This window comes from Moschus berezovskii, chromosome 2 (assembly GCF_049115385.1).
Source record: "Moschus berezovskii isolate FMDL1 chromosome 2, NW_MosBer_1.0, whole genome shotgun sequence".
NCBI classification, from domain to species: domain Eukaryota; kingdom Metazoa; phylum Chordata; class Mammalia; order Artiodactyla; family Moschidae; genus Moschus; species Moschus berezovskii.
Window position 1 is genome coordinate 44972340 of NC_142461.1, and position 16122 is coordinate 44988461.

Here is a 16122-nt window from a genome sequence, read left to right on the forward strand (position 1 = left end):
GATTTCTACTTTCCCTTTACTAAATACATGATTGATTTTTTAAATTCTTATCTAAATATAGACATTAGAATCCAAAATTTTTAGTTTGTTTACATTCCTTTCAACTTAGTATTAAATATTTAAACAATAAATGCTTGCCTTGTTTTAGATCATATGCACTGATTGTTTTTAAATTGTGAAAGTGCAAATCATTTGTTTAGCATGTTGCCTTCTTTTAAAATATATTCCTATTTAGCATGCAGCTAATATAAATTTGGGCTTCTCTTGTAGCTCAGACAGTAAAGAATCTGCTTGCAATGCAGGAGACCTGGATTTGATCCCTGGGTTGGAAAGATCCTCTGGGGAAGGAAATGGCTACCCACTTCAGTATTCTTGTCTGGAGATTCCCATGGACAGAGGAGCCTGACAGACTGTGGTCCATGGGGGTCCCAAAAAGTCATACACAGCTGAGCCACTAACACAGTTAGTGGCTAATCTAAATGTTAATTTAGAGACAAAGTCTAATGCTTATGTTAGCTCTGACGCTTTCATTAAATTTACTGTAACTATGTTTTTACAAATGCATTTAAGTGCTGTTTTGTGCAACTCAGCTGACATTTCATCTTAGTTTCGTCGAAACAGTTTTAGGGAAAAGTTCACAGAGATTGCCGTAGTTGTTCCAAAGTAAAGCCATGTAATGTTTGGAAAGTTCTAATTGAGGTAAAATTAGCAGTGTGGTTTTTATACAAAGGTATTTTAGTTTAATCACAGTGTCATGCATTTCACAGGGGTGGACACAACTTTAGTTTGAGAATCCAAGGCTCAAGTCTTCCCCAATCATCTTCTTATTTTAGGAGTGTTTTTGTGGAAGTTCTGTAACTGTACCAGAAATTGAGGGAGTCCTTTGGTTGAAAGATGATGGCAAGAAGTCCTGGAAAAAGCGTTATTTCCTCTTGAGAGCATCTGGTATCTACTATGTCCCTAAAGGAAAAGCAAAGGTGTGTCCCTTCTGCTGACTTTAAGCTTCCTCATTATGCTGATTGATTTTAATCTGTAGTGAGCAGACTGACATGGTGATCCAGGCTGTGATTTGTTTCCACTTGTGAGCATTGCTTTGTTTATTGACCTATTTATAAGGAAGAGGAAACATGAAAATGTTCACTTTCTGCTCATTCATTGGGCCCATCTCAATTCTCCTGGTGAATTTGAAACAATGCTTTTATTATTTTTAAAACTTCTGCCAGAGTCATTTTTGTTTTTTATTGTTTGAGGGAGAATAGCTTTCCGGGCTTGTAGGCATTTCAGCTTCGCTTAGGTAATGTACTTCTGCTGCGGGCCCTGGTGGTAGCTGTCACTTCTGTGCTTACTGGGGGCCAGCGCTGTTGAAGCGCTCTACAGGATCATCTCATCAGGTCTTTAACACCATCCTGAGAGGTACATGTTGTCTCCCCTTTCTAACTGGCGAGGAAACACTGACTTGAGAATTGTTGTGCTCAAGAGATGCACTGCAGGCACTGAGCTGCCTGGTATCTTGTTCTTTCCAGAGAGCGCTGTTACAGTGCTATATTGTATTTAACATACTGTACTGTATTTAATATCTCTTTAAAATACCACCCTTTCCAAGTAAGTCAGTGTTCATTATGAGTGACAAGATGGTAAGTGAAATGGACTGCCTTTCTTGTTGCGTGGTAGATTTAAGGAAGAAACATTTATAGAGAATCTCACTGTCTTGTCTTCTACAAAATAGCAATAATTTCTACTTGGTAAAACTTGATTCTCAGTTAAAAGCTGTTACCAGTGATATTTGCTTGTTTACATGTTATTGTTAATTCAGTCTTTTGGGTGTTTTCTTCTCAGGTCTCTCGGGACCTGGTGTGCTTTCTTCAGCTGGATCATGTAAACGTCTACTATGGACAGGACTATCGGAACAAATACAAAGCTCCTACAGACTATTGTCTGGTGCTCAAGGTAAACATGTATCTCTTTTTAAGAATTTTAATTGATGTTAGACATAGAAAAGATTATTGGACATCTTAGAAGAGTTTGGGTCTCCATTGAGTATACTATTTTTGCTTTACTCTGTAGTGTGTAGGTTTTTTAAAGGAATGGTTAAGGGACTTCCTTAGCAGTCCAGTGGTTAGGACTTGGCACTTTCACTGCTGGGCTTCGGTTCAATCCTTAATCTGGATTAAGATCCCACAAGCCAGGAGGCAAAGCCAATAAAGTAAATGAAGAGAGAGGGAGGCTCGAGAGGGGGAGGAAAGAAGGAAGCCGTGCTGTTCCATAGCTGACCCTGGTTAGAGTGATGATGCTGGGAAATGGGTACTGAATTACAAGCTTTGAGTCATATAAAATGGATTAGATTATAAATTTGAGACTTTCATTTAATAGCAGCCTGATTTTAGGAAAACTCAGAGCCACATATGGGGTGAAGTGTGGGAGGAACATAGGTATTTGTGGATTTTAGTTCTTTTCCTATACTAACTCAGTCAGAGGACACTGTGCCTGAGAGTTCAAAGCAGACTGCCTCTCATCCAGTCCAGAAATAATTCTTGTCTCCCTTTTCTCCTGAACCGTGGCCCTGGTAGCCCATGCATGTATTATGACCTGTTTTTAGTGATTTTTTTTTTTTTCCCTTTATCCAAACTTTTGAGTTTCTCACACTTATCATATCTGAACTTTTGAGAACTTACATTTTTACTCAATTTTATTGATAAATTGCAACATGAGGAAAAGGTAGCATTAAAAAGTTCAATATAGTTATGGGGATGATTTTTTCCTCATTGGCTCCATCCCAGCTCCCCTTGGTAACTACTTAGGTCTACATGTTTATATCATCTTTGCTTTTGTCTAAGAATTGTCACTTGGGTTTGAGAAGGTGGTGGTTTAGGGTTTGGGGGTAGAGTTTTGATTGCTTTGATAAAATTAGGTGTATTATAATGGTAACCCTTTATTAAGTGATCATTTTTGTAGAAAACTCTGTATCATTTAGTTACAGTAGCAAATAACATTTTTTAAGTTAATATAAAGTAGCTTAATCCAGCAGTTTTCAAAATGAGGTTCAGGGTCTCCTGGAGTCCCTGAGAACTTTGTCAAGGGACCATGATATCGAAGTTATTCCTCTAATAATGCTAAGATGTTACTTGCCTTTTGTACTCTCATTCTCACACAGGTGTATGATGGAGTTTTCTAAGGTTACATGACATGTGATGATATCTTTGCTGCTCTGGGTAGTCATATGTGTATTTTTTTTTACGTATTCTTACATTTTACTTTTTCTCAGCTTTAATTTCTTACAAGGTAAATATAAATTAAAGTTACTTGGGGGTCTCATAACACGGAGGCAATAAGTGGCTCAGAATTGTCAGTGAGAACCCAGGTTCTTTCCATCTTTTCCTGTTCCATCTTCTGCATATCAGCTTATTCTGAGACCGACTCACCTCAGTCACAAATGGCCACTGACTCATATGTAGACCCAGCAAAATCCAGCAGAGGAAGAGGGACTATTTTTCCCTCCATTTGTCTTTTTTTTTTTTTTTAAGAGGAAAGAATATTTCCTAGGATCTCCTCCAACAGCCCTCTCCTTGAGGGTCATTGACCTGGAGTCACATGCCCTCCTACACTAATCACTGACAAGGAACAAAGCCACCATTTTTGGTTTACTCTCTGAGGTGAATCCAGACACATTATGGCTCAGTCAGAAAAGAGGTAGGGAGGAGAAGAAAGCCTTGGGGAAGGCAGCCAGCTGTGTCTGTTAGGGCCAGTAAGTAGTAAGCAGGACCATTGACTAGTATTTTAAACCTTTTTGCAGCTCACAGAATTCTTAGATTAAGAATTTTTGTTCCAAGGGTTTATTGGTTTGTTTTTATAATAATGATTTGTATGGTTCATATTTGCTTCTAATAAAGAGTGTGTGTGTGTGTCACTCAGTCGTGTCTGACTCTTTGCGATCCCCGTGAACTGTAGCCCACCAGGTCCTTCTGCCCATGTGATTCTCCAGGCAAGAATACTGGAGAGTGGGTATTGGAGTGGGTAACCAATCCCATTTTCACTAGTTGAGTGAAAGTCGCTCAGTCATGTCTGACTCTTTGCGACCCCATGGACTACACCTTCCATGGAATTCTCCAGGCCAGAATACTTGGAGTGGGTAGCCTTTTCCTTCTTCAGGGGCTCTTCCCAACCCAGGGATCGAAACCAGCTCTCCTGCATTGCAGGCAGATTCTTTACCATCTGAGCCACCAGGGAAACTCCTCTAGTAAAATAGGTTAAACTAGTCTCCATGCTTACTCTCTGTCTAGGAATATTTAATGTATTGAACTAAAAAAACAACATACCACTGGATGTAGATAATAGTAAAGATAATGACAACCATTTTCTAAAGAACCAGGGTGGAAGGTACTGCCCTGGAACACTGTATGCGTCCATCTCACAAGTATGATCTAGAGTCCCTGTTTTCCACATAGGGAAACCGGTTTGAGGGATGAGTTTGCCTGAGACCACTCAACTATTGGGCTTCCCTTGTGCCTCAGCTGGTAAAGAATCTGCCTGCAGTGCGGAAGACCTGGATTCGATCTCTGGATTGGGAAGATCCCCTGGAGAAGGAAAAGGTTACCCACTCCAAGTATTCTGGCCTGGAGAATTTCATGGACTGTGTAGTACATGGGGTGGCAAAGAGTCAGACAGGACTGAGCGACTTACACTCAACTATTAGTATTTAAAACATGTCTTTTTTCCTTATAAACTTGCACTAGCTTTTGCCTATGTAAGTATTTTTATTCTTGAACATATGAGTTCTGACAAACCAAAAACCCTGCCACACCAGGGTCCATACAAATGCAAATGTAAATATTTGTAAGGGCCTGATCCCCTTCTTCAGCTCTGGGCTATAATGACTGAGCTTGCGAGTTGACTCACTGGAAAAGACTCTGATGCTGGGAAAGGTTGGGGGCGGGAGGAGAAGGGGACGACCGAGAATGAGATGGCTGGATGGCATCACCGACTCTGTGGACATGAGTTTGAGTGAACTCCGGGAGTTGGTGATGGACAGGGAGGCCTGGCGTGCTGTGATTCATGGGGTCACGGAGAGTCGGACACGACTGAGCGACTGAACTGAACTGAACTGAATCCTTCCAGTGAAGTTCAGGAGACAGGAAGTAGGGACACACTTGTAGGAAGTCATAAAACACATTATTTGGTAATTAGTTTTTTAAAGATAATAATGAAAATAATAATGATGGGAAGAGATGATTCATGAAATTTGACAGTATAGAAATAAACAGGATATATGTTGATATATTATCTGAAAGATGTACACACTTGGGAGACATGTATAATTAAGTTCTTAAAGGAAACCTGAGTTTTAAAAATACATATACAGCAATAATTGTTGGAATAGAGTCAGCTTAGCTAGGACTAAATTTTCATCCCTTGAGAAGTGAGACAAAGTAATTTAATATGTTAGGTGGGAAGGAAAAAAATGGTCAGGATTTAGGGATAGAATATGAGCATGAACTTCTCACAGACTATTATTAATAAAAAGATATTATAATGATAATCCTGGAAGTAATAAGGTGGAGTTTATAGTCTAATTTTTTAGTTTCTAGCATGTTAGTTGAGAGCATTGATTTTCAGGTCTTTATGTATTTCCAGAGAAATAAATGGATTGTGTATATTCAATATTTTCTTTTGGCACTTGGACCAAGATTTTAGAGCATCACTTTTTACTTACAGAATTTTAGGAATTGTCTGTCTCATTCTATTTCTGGCATACATAGAGAAAAGTAATCTAGTAGCATGATAGTAATCTAAAATTTCTTAATTCTATTCTTAAATGTTTTTATTTAATTCTCAATTTTTTTGCCTTTTGTCAGAGAACGCAAACTTTCCAAATCAACATAATTTTAAAAATCAAATGATAACCTTTATTTTTTAATAGCTGTTCATTTTGGGGGGAGTGGAGTAATTTCATTATATACAGTCTTAACTCAGAGTTGCTGTGAGTTCAGTTCCAGACCACTGTAATAAATATCTAAGTAAAGCAAATTATATGAATTTTGTGGTTTCCCAGTTAATATATTTAAAGTGTGCAATAGCGTTATGTCTGTAAAAAAGAAAACACAATGTACATACCTTAATTTTAAAATGCTTTATTGCTAAAAATGCTAACCATCATCTGAGCCTTCAGCCCATCATCTTAGTAACAGCAAAGATCACTGATTGCAGGTCACAATAACAAATAAAATAATGACATAGAAGTTTGGAATTTTGCAAGAATTACCCAAATGTGACACCAAGGCATGAAGTGAGGAAATGCTTTTGGAAAAATGACACCAATAGACCTGCTCCAGGCAGGGTTGTCACAGACTTTCAATTTGTTTTTTAAAAAAGCTAACTACAAAATGTACCAAGAGAAAGTGCAGTAAAACGAGGTATGCCTGTATTCTGTTTGGAGTCTTTAAGAAATCTAAATGTTGAGCTTCCAATTTTTAGCAAAGAATGTTTCCTCCATACTCACTCTTAGCTCTTGTGTGATTTTTAAAGTGGTGGAATAATAGTGTAGGGTAAAAATGAGTCAGGCAGCAAACTTAGACCATTTCACCCCTAATAAAGCAGTACAAAGTGAAGTCGCTCAGTTGTGTCCGACTCTTTGCGACCCCTTGGACTGTAGCCGATCAGGTTCCTTGATCCATGGGATTTCCCAGGCAGGTAGATTGCCATTTCCTTCTCTGGGGGATCTTCCCAACCCAGTGATTAAACCTGGGTCTCCCACATTGCAGGGAGACACGTTACCATCTGAGCTACCAGGGAAGCTACCATAAATAAAGCATAATAAAGCAGTAGTGTGACATTAATAGTCTAGGCCCTGGAATGAGATGGCATGGTTTCAAATACTGATTCCTTCACTTACTGGTGAGCAGCTTTGAATGCTGTTTTAACTCTTTTGTCCCTCCGTTTCTTCTCATAGAGTGGAAATAATAATATGTAACCCTTAGGGTTTTCATGAGGGTGGGATGAGCTAATATATGTGAACTACTCAGCCTAATGCCTGGTATATACTAAGTGCTCGATAAATGCCACTTTAAATACAGTAACAATATACTAGAGGAACAGGTTACCTCCTAAGGCACTGGTGCAGAGCCTGGATGACCAAAATGAAGGCTGTAGAAGGAATGTCTTTATTTCGTGGGCAGTTGAAAAAGAATTCTTGAGGTCCTAAAATGAAGTTATCTGCAGATACTCAGTCATATCATAGTTCTCTTCAAGGTAGTATTTGGATTTTCAGGTTAGAGAGAGGCAGAGAGAAGGATAGAGGATCATCTCTCTGGTTTTCTATGTTGTATTGATAAAAAAACACTCCTTTGTACAGAATGATGAGAACACACACATACACTGAGGCAAGTCACTGCTGCAGTTGAGCACCCATGTGTGGTGACTGCCTTCTCGGAAATAGACAGAGTCAGGGGAGGATGATTTGTAAATCACCGTAAAGGAAGGGTGTGGCGATAAAGGCTCAGAGCCATCCTGCAGCCCCTTGTTTGGTCAGATATCTGAACCCGGCACTGTAGGTGAGGCCTCGGGGAAGCAGGAGATGAAGAACAGCTCTTTAAGCCCTAGTTGGCAACCCCAAAGGAAACACTTTCAATCAGCTCACTATCTTCATGAACTGTCCGTCTGTTCCGTCCGTTCCGTCGCTCAGTCGTGTCCGACTCTATGCGACCCCGTGGACTGTAGCCTCCCAGGCTTCTCCGTCCATGGGATTCTCCAGGCAAGAATACCGGAGTGGGTTACCGTTTCCTTCTCCGTGGACCCTTCTATGTTATGCACGCTGTAGCCCAACACCTACTTCAAGCAGCTGACAGGTAGTTGTTGCCCGTTAAATGTTGCTTGAATGAGTGAATGAAATAAAATTCCCCATCCTTCTTTTATAGAAAAATACATGCAGCTCTACATGCAATCCTGCAGGATTGCTGGGCTGGTTTATTATGACTTAACAAGGAACTGGTCTTCCCAGGTAGCACTAGTGGTAAAGAGTCCACCTGCCCGTGCAGGAATTACAAATGACTAAAGTTCGATCTCTGGGTCAGGAAGATCCCCTGGAATAGGAAATGGCAACCCACTCTAGTATTCTTGAAAATACTAGGGCACAGTATTTTCCTTGGGCACAGGAGCCTGGCAGGGCTACAGTCCATGGGACCACAAAGAGACACAGCTGAGTGAACACACAGTAAGGACAAGGGACTAGGTTCCAAGAGAAGGCTGTGGAGCCTATACTATCAGGGGAGAAAACTGTTAAGTATTGTTCTGCTAACCTGTTACTGTTGAGGGCTTAATTGTTTAAAATTCTGACTGCAGCCTTCAATAACTAAATTGGCTTTGATATTAAATGTTTTATCATTGGGGGTGAGCTCTGTAAAGCAATGAATAGATTGGAATAAATGGATTTACAGTTCTCTTGTCAACAAGAGGGATTGATTTTTAACAATGCAGATATACATAACATATTTGTGGCCAGATTTTCCTGCTGCATCAAAAACTTATAAAATTGCTTATTTTATTGCTTTCATGGGTTTTCACAACAAACATTTGGTTAGAGAATTTATACAGCCTCTTAAAATTGAACATAAATTTCAACATTTCTCCAGGTGAAATAAAATTTTTCCACTGAAAAGAGAGGTAGTAATTAACAGTCATTAAATCCAGAACCAAGTGTGATTTAGGGTTTTTCTTCCTGGAGAAGGTTGATGTAGAGGAGATGATGGAGAAGTAGAGGTTGTGGCTCAGTGGAGTTAAAATACTTTGAGTCTATTCTTGCACTTGCATTTTGTAGCCAAGGTCAAGTCAGTCATCCCCCATCTAAGCCTCAACCAAAAAGTGCACGCTGCGGTAGAGGGGCCTGCAGAGTGATGCTCGGTCCACAGCAGGGAGCAGCAGAGCCACAGGTGTGAGCGCCATTGCCTTTCAGGTGCTGTGCCCTGTGCGTCATCTCCACCCAGTGTTCACCTCCAGAGAAGCACAGGAAGCTTTACCAAAGACTGTCTCATTTGGGATTTTCTGAGTCCATGATTTCAGTTCATACATTCATTTATTTCCATTAGAGATTAAAAATTTCACTGACTTTGTTAACCTTGGTAGGTTCCTTTGAAAGGTAGAAAGGGGTATTTTGGAGTTTTTCATGATGGGAAGGATTTTTTTTTTTTTTTAAACTTTCAACATCTTGGCCTAAAATTTAACACAAGTTGCCTCCTTGTTTATTTTGTAAAAATAATTAGGACCATTTTATTTGACCTTATGGCTGTTTAAGAGGTATAAATGATTTGGCCATTATTCCAGTGACCTGTAATTTGTCAGGATATGTTTATGCTTTGATAGAATTTATCTATTGTTTCTCCAGGGGACTCAGTTGGGTTTTGCCTTTAATCTTGCAGCACCCGCAGATCCAGAAGAAATCTCAGTACATCAAATACCTTTGCTGTGATGACATGAGGACCCTGCACCAGTGGGTCAATGGTATCCGCATTGCAAAAGTAGGTTTTCTTTTGGTTTGATAATGGAATTATGGGTGTTTAATGATACGGTTTTGGTTGTCATGACAATTATTGTTTGTTTCATATTCATAATTTTGCTATTGTCTCAGTCTCTCAGGCCTAAGTTTCATGTTTTAAGTGTGTTTTTTCTCAGTGATGGGGATAAACTTTTACCAACTGGTATCCAAGGAATAATACTGCTGGTAAAAGCTTATGTAGCACCAAAGTGATTTATTTTGGCTTTGGAGAATGCACTATATGGTTGTTATATAGTGGAGTTTAGCCTTAACAAAAGAGTTATTTTTTTTAATTCAACTGCCTTGGGGTTGGGGGGTGAAATGAATATAGGTGAATTGTGGAACATTTTTCAGGCAGTGAAAATATTTATACTCTGTGTGATACTACAATGGTAGAAGCATGTCCTTATATACTTTCCAGACCCATAGAATGTAAACATCAAGAGTGAACCTAAGGTAACCTCAGGTGTCCATGTGGGCTAAGTGATTATAACAGATGTACTACTCTAATAGGTAGTGTTGATAATGGGAGATGCTGTGAATGTACATGGGAAATCTACCCTTCTCTCAATTTTGCTGTGAACCTAAAAGTGCTCTAAAAAAACAAAGTCTTAAAAAAATTTTTAAGGACACCCTAAAGATGATATGTAGTCCTTGAAAGGATATTTATTCACTTTTAAGTAACTGAAAATAAAATTTATTATAGACATAAAATCAAAGTTGCTTTAAAAATAACTGAAAAAATATTTATGTTGATAATGAATCTACACAGAATCAAGTATTAAACTTCTTGCTGCCTTTCTAAAAATGAGGACAGATAAGAGTAGATTCTAATTTACTGCTATTCAAAGAATTTTTGAAGTATTATAGGGTATTAGTTTTAATACAAACTATGAGTCAGTAAACAGGAATGTGTCCCCTTTTCCTACCCCATACACCCATATCATACCCGGTAAAGTTCAGATGTCCTCATTTACTGCCTTCTGTTTAGTATGGGAAGCAACTCTACATGAACTATCAGGAAGCTGTGAAGAGGACAGAATCGGCTTATGATTGGACTTCCTTATCCAGCTCCAGCATTAAATCAGGATCCAGTTCTTCCAGCATCCCAGGTAGGATGAAATGCCCCAAGAACTCTGCTACCAACAGGAAGGTGTCTGTATAGTGACTGATAGGAGACCCGGTTATCTCAGAGTGATTTTTTTAAAACTAGGCCTATGCATAATTTCTAAATTTTAATCAGTAGGCACATGTGCTATTATTAATTTTTTAATTTTTAGAGGAGATAATATCATGGCCTAGTTCATATTGTTTTGAAATGGAAAACCAGTATATGAAGTGGTAAAGCCAAGAGTTTTGTTATGAAGCTTATTTAAAAATCATGTTGCTGAAACCAAGTGTTGATGCACAACTGGGGATAGAAAGTTGCTTGGAGAAGAGTACTCAGAATCATCGTGAAACTGCCCTCCAATCCCCACAGGTGTCCTGACTGAGTGGAGACAACTAGAATTTGTTCAGTATCAACAGTTAAGGAAGCTGTTTAAGTCAAACTTTCTAAAGTTTTCAGAGGAAATCAGTGATACTAAAAAGGTGCTTATTTCCAGATTCCCACATCCTTTAAACAAGGATGCTATGATCACATCTTAAGATAAAGGTTTCTTTCCCTTCAGAATTTCCATAAATGATTCTGTATCATCTAAAAGCATACTTTTTTGTTCTAATGGCCTACATTATGAAATAATTAAGAAATATTTATTTGATTTAGAAACTATATGACTAGATCTCATCCCTAAACAAGTAAACAGAAACACATTGTGAATGTGTACCTAGAGGACTAGTGTCCACACATGTATTCTTTGGTTCTGTCCACCTAAAGGGCTGGAAGCAGTGACAGCCCAGTAGCAATGAGAATACCAAAAGCCTCGACCTTGGTTTCTCAATGCCATTTTCCAAAACAAAGGAGCCAGGGCTCTGGTGAGTGGCTGATTCTAGGGCTGTGGCAGAGAATATATAAGATGAGCCTGGAGCATCGTGTGTTGAAGTGCTCAAAAGAACACAGGGATGGGAGTCTGTAAAAGGGACACAGGACTCAACCTACGAGAGCTCTCAGTAGCCAAAGCTGGAAAAATTCAAGCAACAAGATAACATACTATAGGGCTATACTCCAAATTATAAAATAAATAGGCATCAGTCCATGGGGGTATAAATAAATAATTGAATTAAATAAATGGAGAAGAGACCAATATCCTGTACAGATTTCTAAGTGATTTCTGCAGATATTCTGCCCTCAAGGAGGTAGAGCTTAACTCCCCCCCTCGTTAATTGTGGGCTGTGCAGAGTGACTTGCTTCCCAAGAGCAGAGTGGGGACACATAACCTTCCAGTGAAGGAGCCTGACAGTACCTCGGCCAGCTGATCAGGGTAATCAGTCGTATTGATCGCTTGTACCTTTGGTACAGTGTGATGAGATTGGCATTTTCCCTCTCTTGTTCTTCCTCCCTAAATCCCATAACTTCAAAGAAAAAACATCAAACAAATCAAAATTGAGAGGCATGCTGCAGAAACCCTGACCAGTATTTCTCAAAACTGTCACGGTCATCAAAAACAAGGAAAGTCTGAGAAACTGTCGTAGACATGACATGACAACTATCTGTAATATGGTAACCTGGATGAGATCCTTGATCAGAAAGTGGAAATTGTGGAAAAACTAGTGACATCCAAATAAAGTTTGGAGTTTAGATAATATCGAGTATTGGTTCCTTAGTCATGACACACGGACTAGAATATTGTAACATGTTAATGAGGTAAACTGGGTGCTAGGTATGTAGGAACTCTGTGCTAGCTTTGCAACTTTTCTATAAATCTGTAGCTGTTCTAAAATGTTTATTAAATTGGGAGGAAGAAACCTTTGTTGGCAGTGGATTAGGAAAGGCAAAGTAAGAACACTGTGTCACAAGTAGGGTTATAGAAAATGGAATAAGAGGAAGATTGAGAAAAAAGATGTATGTTTTAAAAATTTATGCAGCACTTAACTTGGGTGCTTCCAAAGGTATTTTATGAAGTGATACAGTGCCTTTTCCCACTCCAGAGTCATCTGTCTCTATATATTGTGTTAAGTATTAGGAAGACTTTTAAATGTAAATTGTGAAATCATATTACATTCATGTGAAGAGAGCTGAAGAAGCTACACGTTTCAGCCTCTTGTCTTAAAGGTTACTGTTCTAGATATTAAATTAAACTATTAAGAAAATAGTTGGTTTTATCCTCTATTGCTTATATTTTTTACCCTGAAGATATTGTCTTAACTTTATCTAAAGGAGTTTGTGGCTATTATCTTTGCAGTATTTTGATTAATTTGGCTGCACTTACTTTATACTGCAGTCTAATCATATCCTCTTCTCACAGAGAAGCGGGACTAGCTTTAACATTTGATTCTTCAGTCAGATGCCAGACATTGGACTGCTGCTGCTAAGTCACTTCAGTCGTGTCCAACTCTGTGTGACCCCATAGACAGAAGCCCACCAGGCTCCCCCTCCCCTGGGATTCTCCAGACAAGAACACTGGAGTGGGTTGCCATTTCCTTGCTCCCAGAAGATTACCTTACCTGACTTGGCGTCCAGTGAAATTATCTTTTTAGTTCCCTCACCGTAGATGTCAGTCAGATTCCACTGTATCCTCAGCCATTCCCAGGGCCCTTGAAGATGTCTCCATGCCCTTCAGGAAGCCAGCCTGCTTCACTGTGGTGCCAATACCTGAAACCCTAGGAGACACGCTTCTCACTTGGCGGTCAAATTCTCAGTATTGTTCATTGCTGGGATAAAAGCAGTAATCATCATGTATAAATGTGAATTCATAAGTGAGAAGTCTCTGAGGTGGCCTGGAGCCAGGGTTATGTAAAAAGATCGATTCTCAAGTGTAATGAAGACATGATTTAAAAAACCACTCTTCTATTCATGATGGTTCATTAATTTTCTTACTTGCTAGGAGTTCTTACAAGATAGGTTGTCAGGATACCAATAATGTTACATGAACCTTTTGTTGTAACTATCAGTTTCTCCTGATGAGCAGTTTAAAAAGAATTGAGATCTCCTATTCGCCCTAGGATGAGAGGTTTTCTAGTGGAAAACATGGGCTGTGTCTGTGTGAAATGGGTCAGGTAAAAGTAACTTGCTGCCATTCTGCATCGTGTCTAACCTAGAGTGAAAGCTTTATACAAACGTACATATTTATACTGTCACAATACTTATTTAATCTGACTTTTGAAAATGTTTCAAACAGAATCTCAGTCCAATCACTCCAATCAGTCTGACAGTGGAGTGTCTGACACCCAGCCGGCAGGACACGTCCGTTCCCAGAGCATGGTGAGCTCCATCTTCTCTGAGGCCTGGAAGCGAGGCACACAGCTGGAAGAGTCCAGCAAGGTAACACTCGGGTCAGGGTAGAGGGGAGGTCTCTCCAGTGTTCTGGGGGGAAGGGGGGGTAGCGTAATGCTCTTTTATTCCTTCATTAGGACTCTTTCTTGGCCTTATCTCAGTATTCTTTCTTTGCTTCCCAGAAGTGGATATTTATGAATTGGCTCTGATGATCTAAGATCTCAAAAAATAAAAAACCACCACCTAGCAGTTTTATCAGTGGCTTAGCATTTTAAGAAATAACAATCTCCTCCTTTCCTCTCTCAATTTGGATGGAGCAACATCACCCTCTAGTGCCAGTGCCTTGCTGTTGTTCCAGAGAAGCTGCTAAGAGTTGATTATTACTTTATTGGCTTTTAACTTATTCAGACTGCTTTTCTTTTATGCTTTTTGGCATTTCTTTGCACATTGGTGAATTTTTTCTCAATTTACAGTTTATGTGAAAGACTAAATTCCCATTAATCTCCTTAAAATATTGGACCCCCAAGTCTTGCATAGAAGGTTGTTCATTGACGCTGAAGGACAGGTATAATTATTGCAAGGCTGCTTAGAAACAGAGAGGTTCTTTGGTTCACCATGTCACGCTGTCTCTGATGTCCTGTGGGCCGTGGTGTCCCAGCTCTGCCAGTCTCAGCAGCGCAGGCACACACCGAGGTGAGGAGCCAGTAGCTTACCCGGTCTGGCCATTCTGTTTTCATCCAAAATTCATTTTGATTTTTGTTTTTCTTCTCTGAATCACTTACACAAGTACATTCAGTGAGTGTTAAATGGATATTTCCCCTCAATTTATTCCTTTATTTCCATATATGATTGATTAACTGGACTTGGGGAGGGTGGAGGAGGCATAGGTAGCCCAGTGTGGGGGTGGAACACCTTCTCTTAGGAATAAATATTTGAGAATTGGTGCTAATAACCTTGGAGAAGGCAATGGCAAGCCACTCCAGTACTCTTCGGAGAAGGCAATGGCAAGCCACTCCAGTACTCTTGCCTAGAAAATTGCATGGACAGAGAAGCCTGGTGGGCTGCAGTCCATGGGGTCGCTACTAGTCAGACACGACTGAGCGACTTCACTTTCACTTTTCACTTTCACATATTGGAGAAGGAAATGGCAACCCACTCCAGTGTTCTTGCCTGGAGAATCCCAGGGATGGCGGAGCCTAGTCGGCTGCCGTCTATGGGGTCGCACAGAGTCGGACAAGACTGAAGCGACTTAGCAGCAGCAGCAGCAGCTGATAACCTAAATTCTCAAGACAATGACAGTTTAACCCCCTTATCAGAGGCTCAGGCTTTTAAGGAATTTTTTTCCTTCCCATATTTAATCAGTATGAATGGAAGGGCACTATCTGGTGCTGATATTTCATATATATTTTAGAGAAGCTGCACTTTAAAAATTCAGGTGCCTAAAGAAAAGTCCTTTACCTCACCGAACTTAATAGTGTCATCCACGTGCATTTTAAACTGTGGAACTAGTCAACTCTTAGGAGAAAGGCCGACGGAAGCAAAGAGTCCAAATGGTCTATGATCAAGCAGCAGATAGCTTCAGAAAGACCATGAACTCTGCCGCACAGTAGTGACACTGTGCTTGAGTCTTGACCCCCTGTATGTTTCTTCTCCTTGTTACCACAGTCTCAGGTGCCAAATGAGAAGGCCAGCACAGCTAAGGTCTCCACCCCTGCAGCAGCCAAGACAGGGTCAAGTTAAGGTCAGGGGCTGTTCTTTGGAAGCACATTAACCTGGGTGACTCCTGTAACCAGATCTTGCAAACTAATGCTTTTATTTTGATGTGCAGTTATTAAAGGAACATGTGAATGACCTGACGGGCACTAGAACTCAGCACTGTCGTGAGCCTTCTAGACTACTAACCTAAGCATTCCCAGTGCTAATTAGATGTCGTTCAGAATTGGAAACAGATGGTTTATCTTGGATCCTCACAGTTTGTTCAAAGAACCCAAAAGATATACCCAGAGTTACTAAGCCAAGAATCCTTCCTCTGCTTTCAGAAATACCTGAACCACATTCATGCATGAGTAGCTCTATAAAATAAATGACCGGGTGTGGTCCTTTCGGCCGTGCCAAGAGGTGCTCAGATGGGCTAGTCAGTAGGTTGTTGGCAAACTCTAGCTCCTGTGTCTTGATACATTTCCTTTAGTCTCCCAAAGTTTCCTCTCATTTTCTTCTTTTTCTGTATGGT

General features: G+C 39.9%; 1 protein-coding gene across 7 annotated transcripts in view; it reads left to right on the forward strand.

The window, feature by feature from the left end:
- Positions 1-16122, forward strand: part of RAPH1 (Ras association (RalGDS/AF-6) and pleckstrin homology domains 1) — a 107235-nt gene that overhangs the window by 83219 nt on the left and 7894 nt on the right. For 5 of the 7 annotated variants that reach the window (XM_088828156.1, XM_088828162.1, XM_088828164.1 and 2 more), the window contains 5 exons: positions 834-977; positions 1837-1947; positions 9405-9503; positions 10512-10632; positions 13798-13940. In XM_088828156.1, the coding sequence (XP_088684282.1) occupies positions 834-977; positions 1837-1947; positions 9405-9503; positions 10512-10632; positions 13798-13940 (618 nt within the window). Of the gene's footprint in view, positions 1-833; positions 978-1836; positions 1948-9404; positions 9504-10511; positions 10633-13797; positions 13941-15557; positions 15634-16122 lie in introns of those variants that run through there. The other 2 variants (XM_088828171.1, XM_088828170.1) reach the window with 2 other exon arrangements.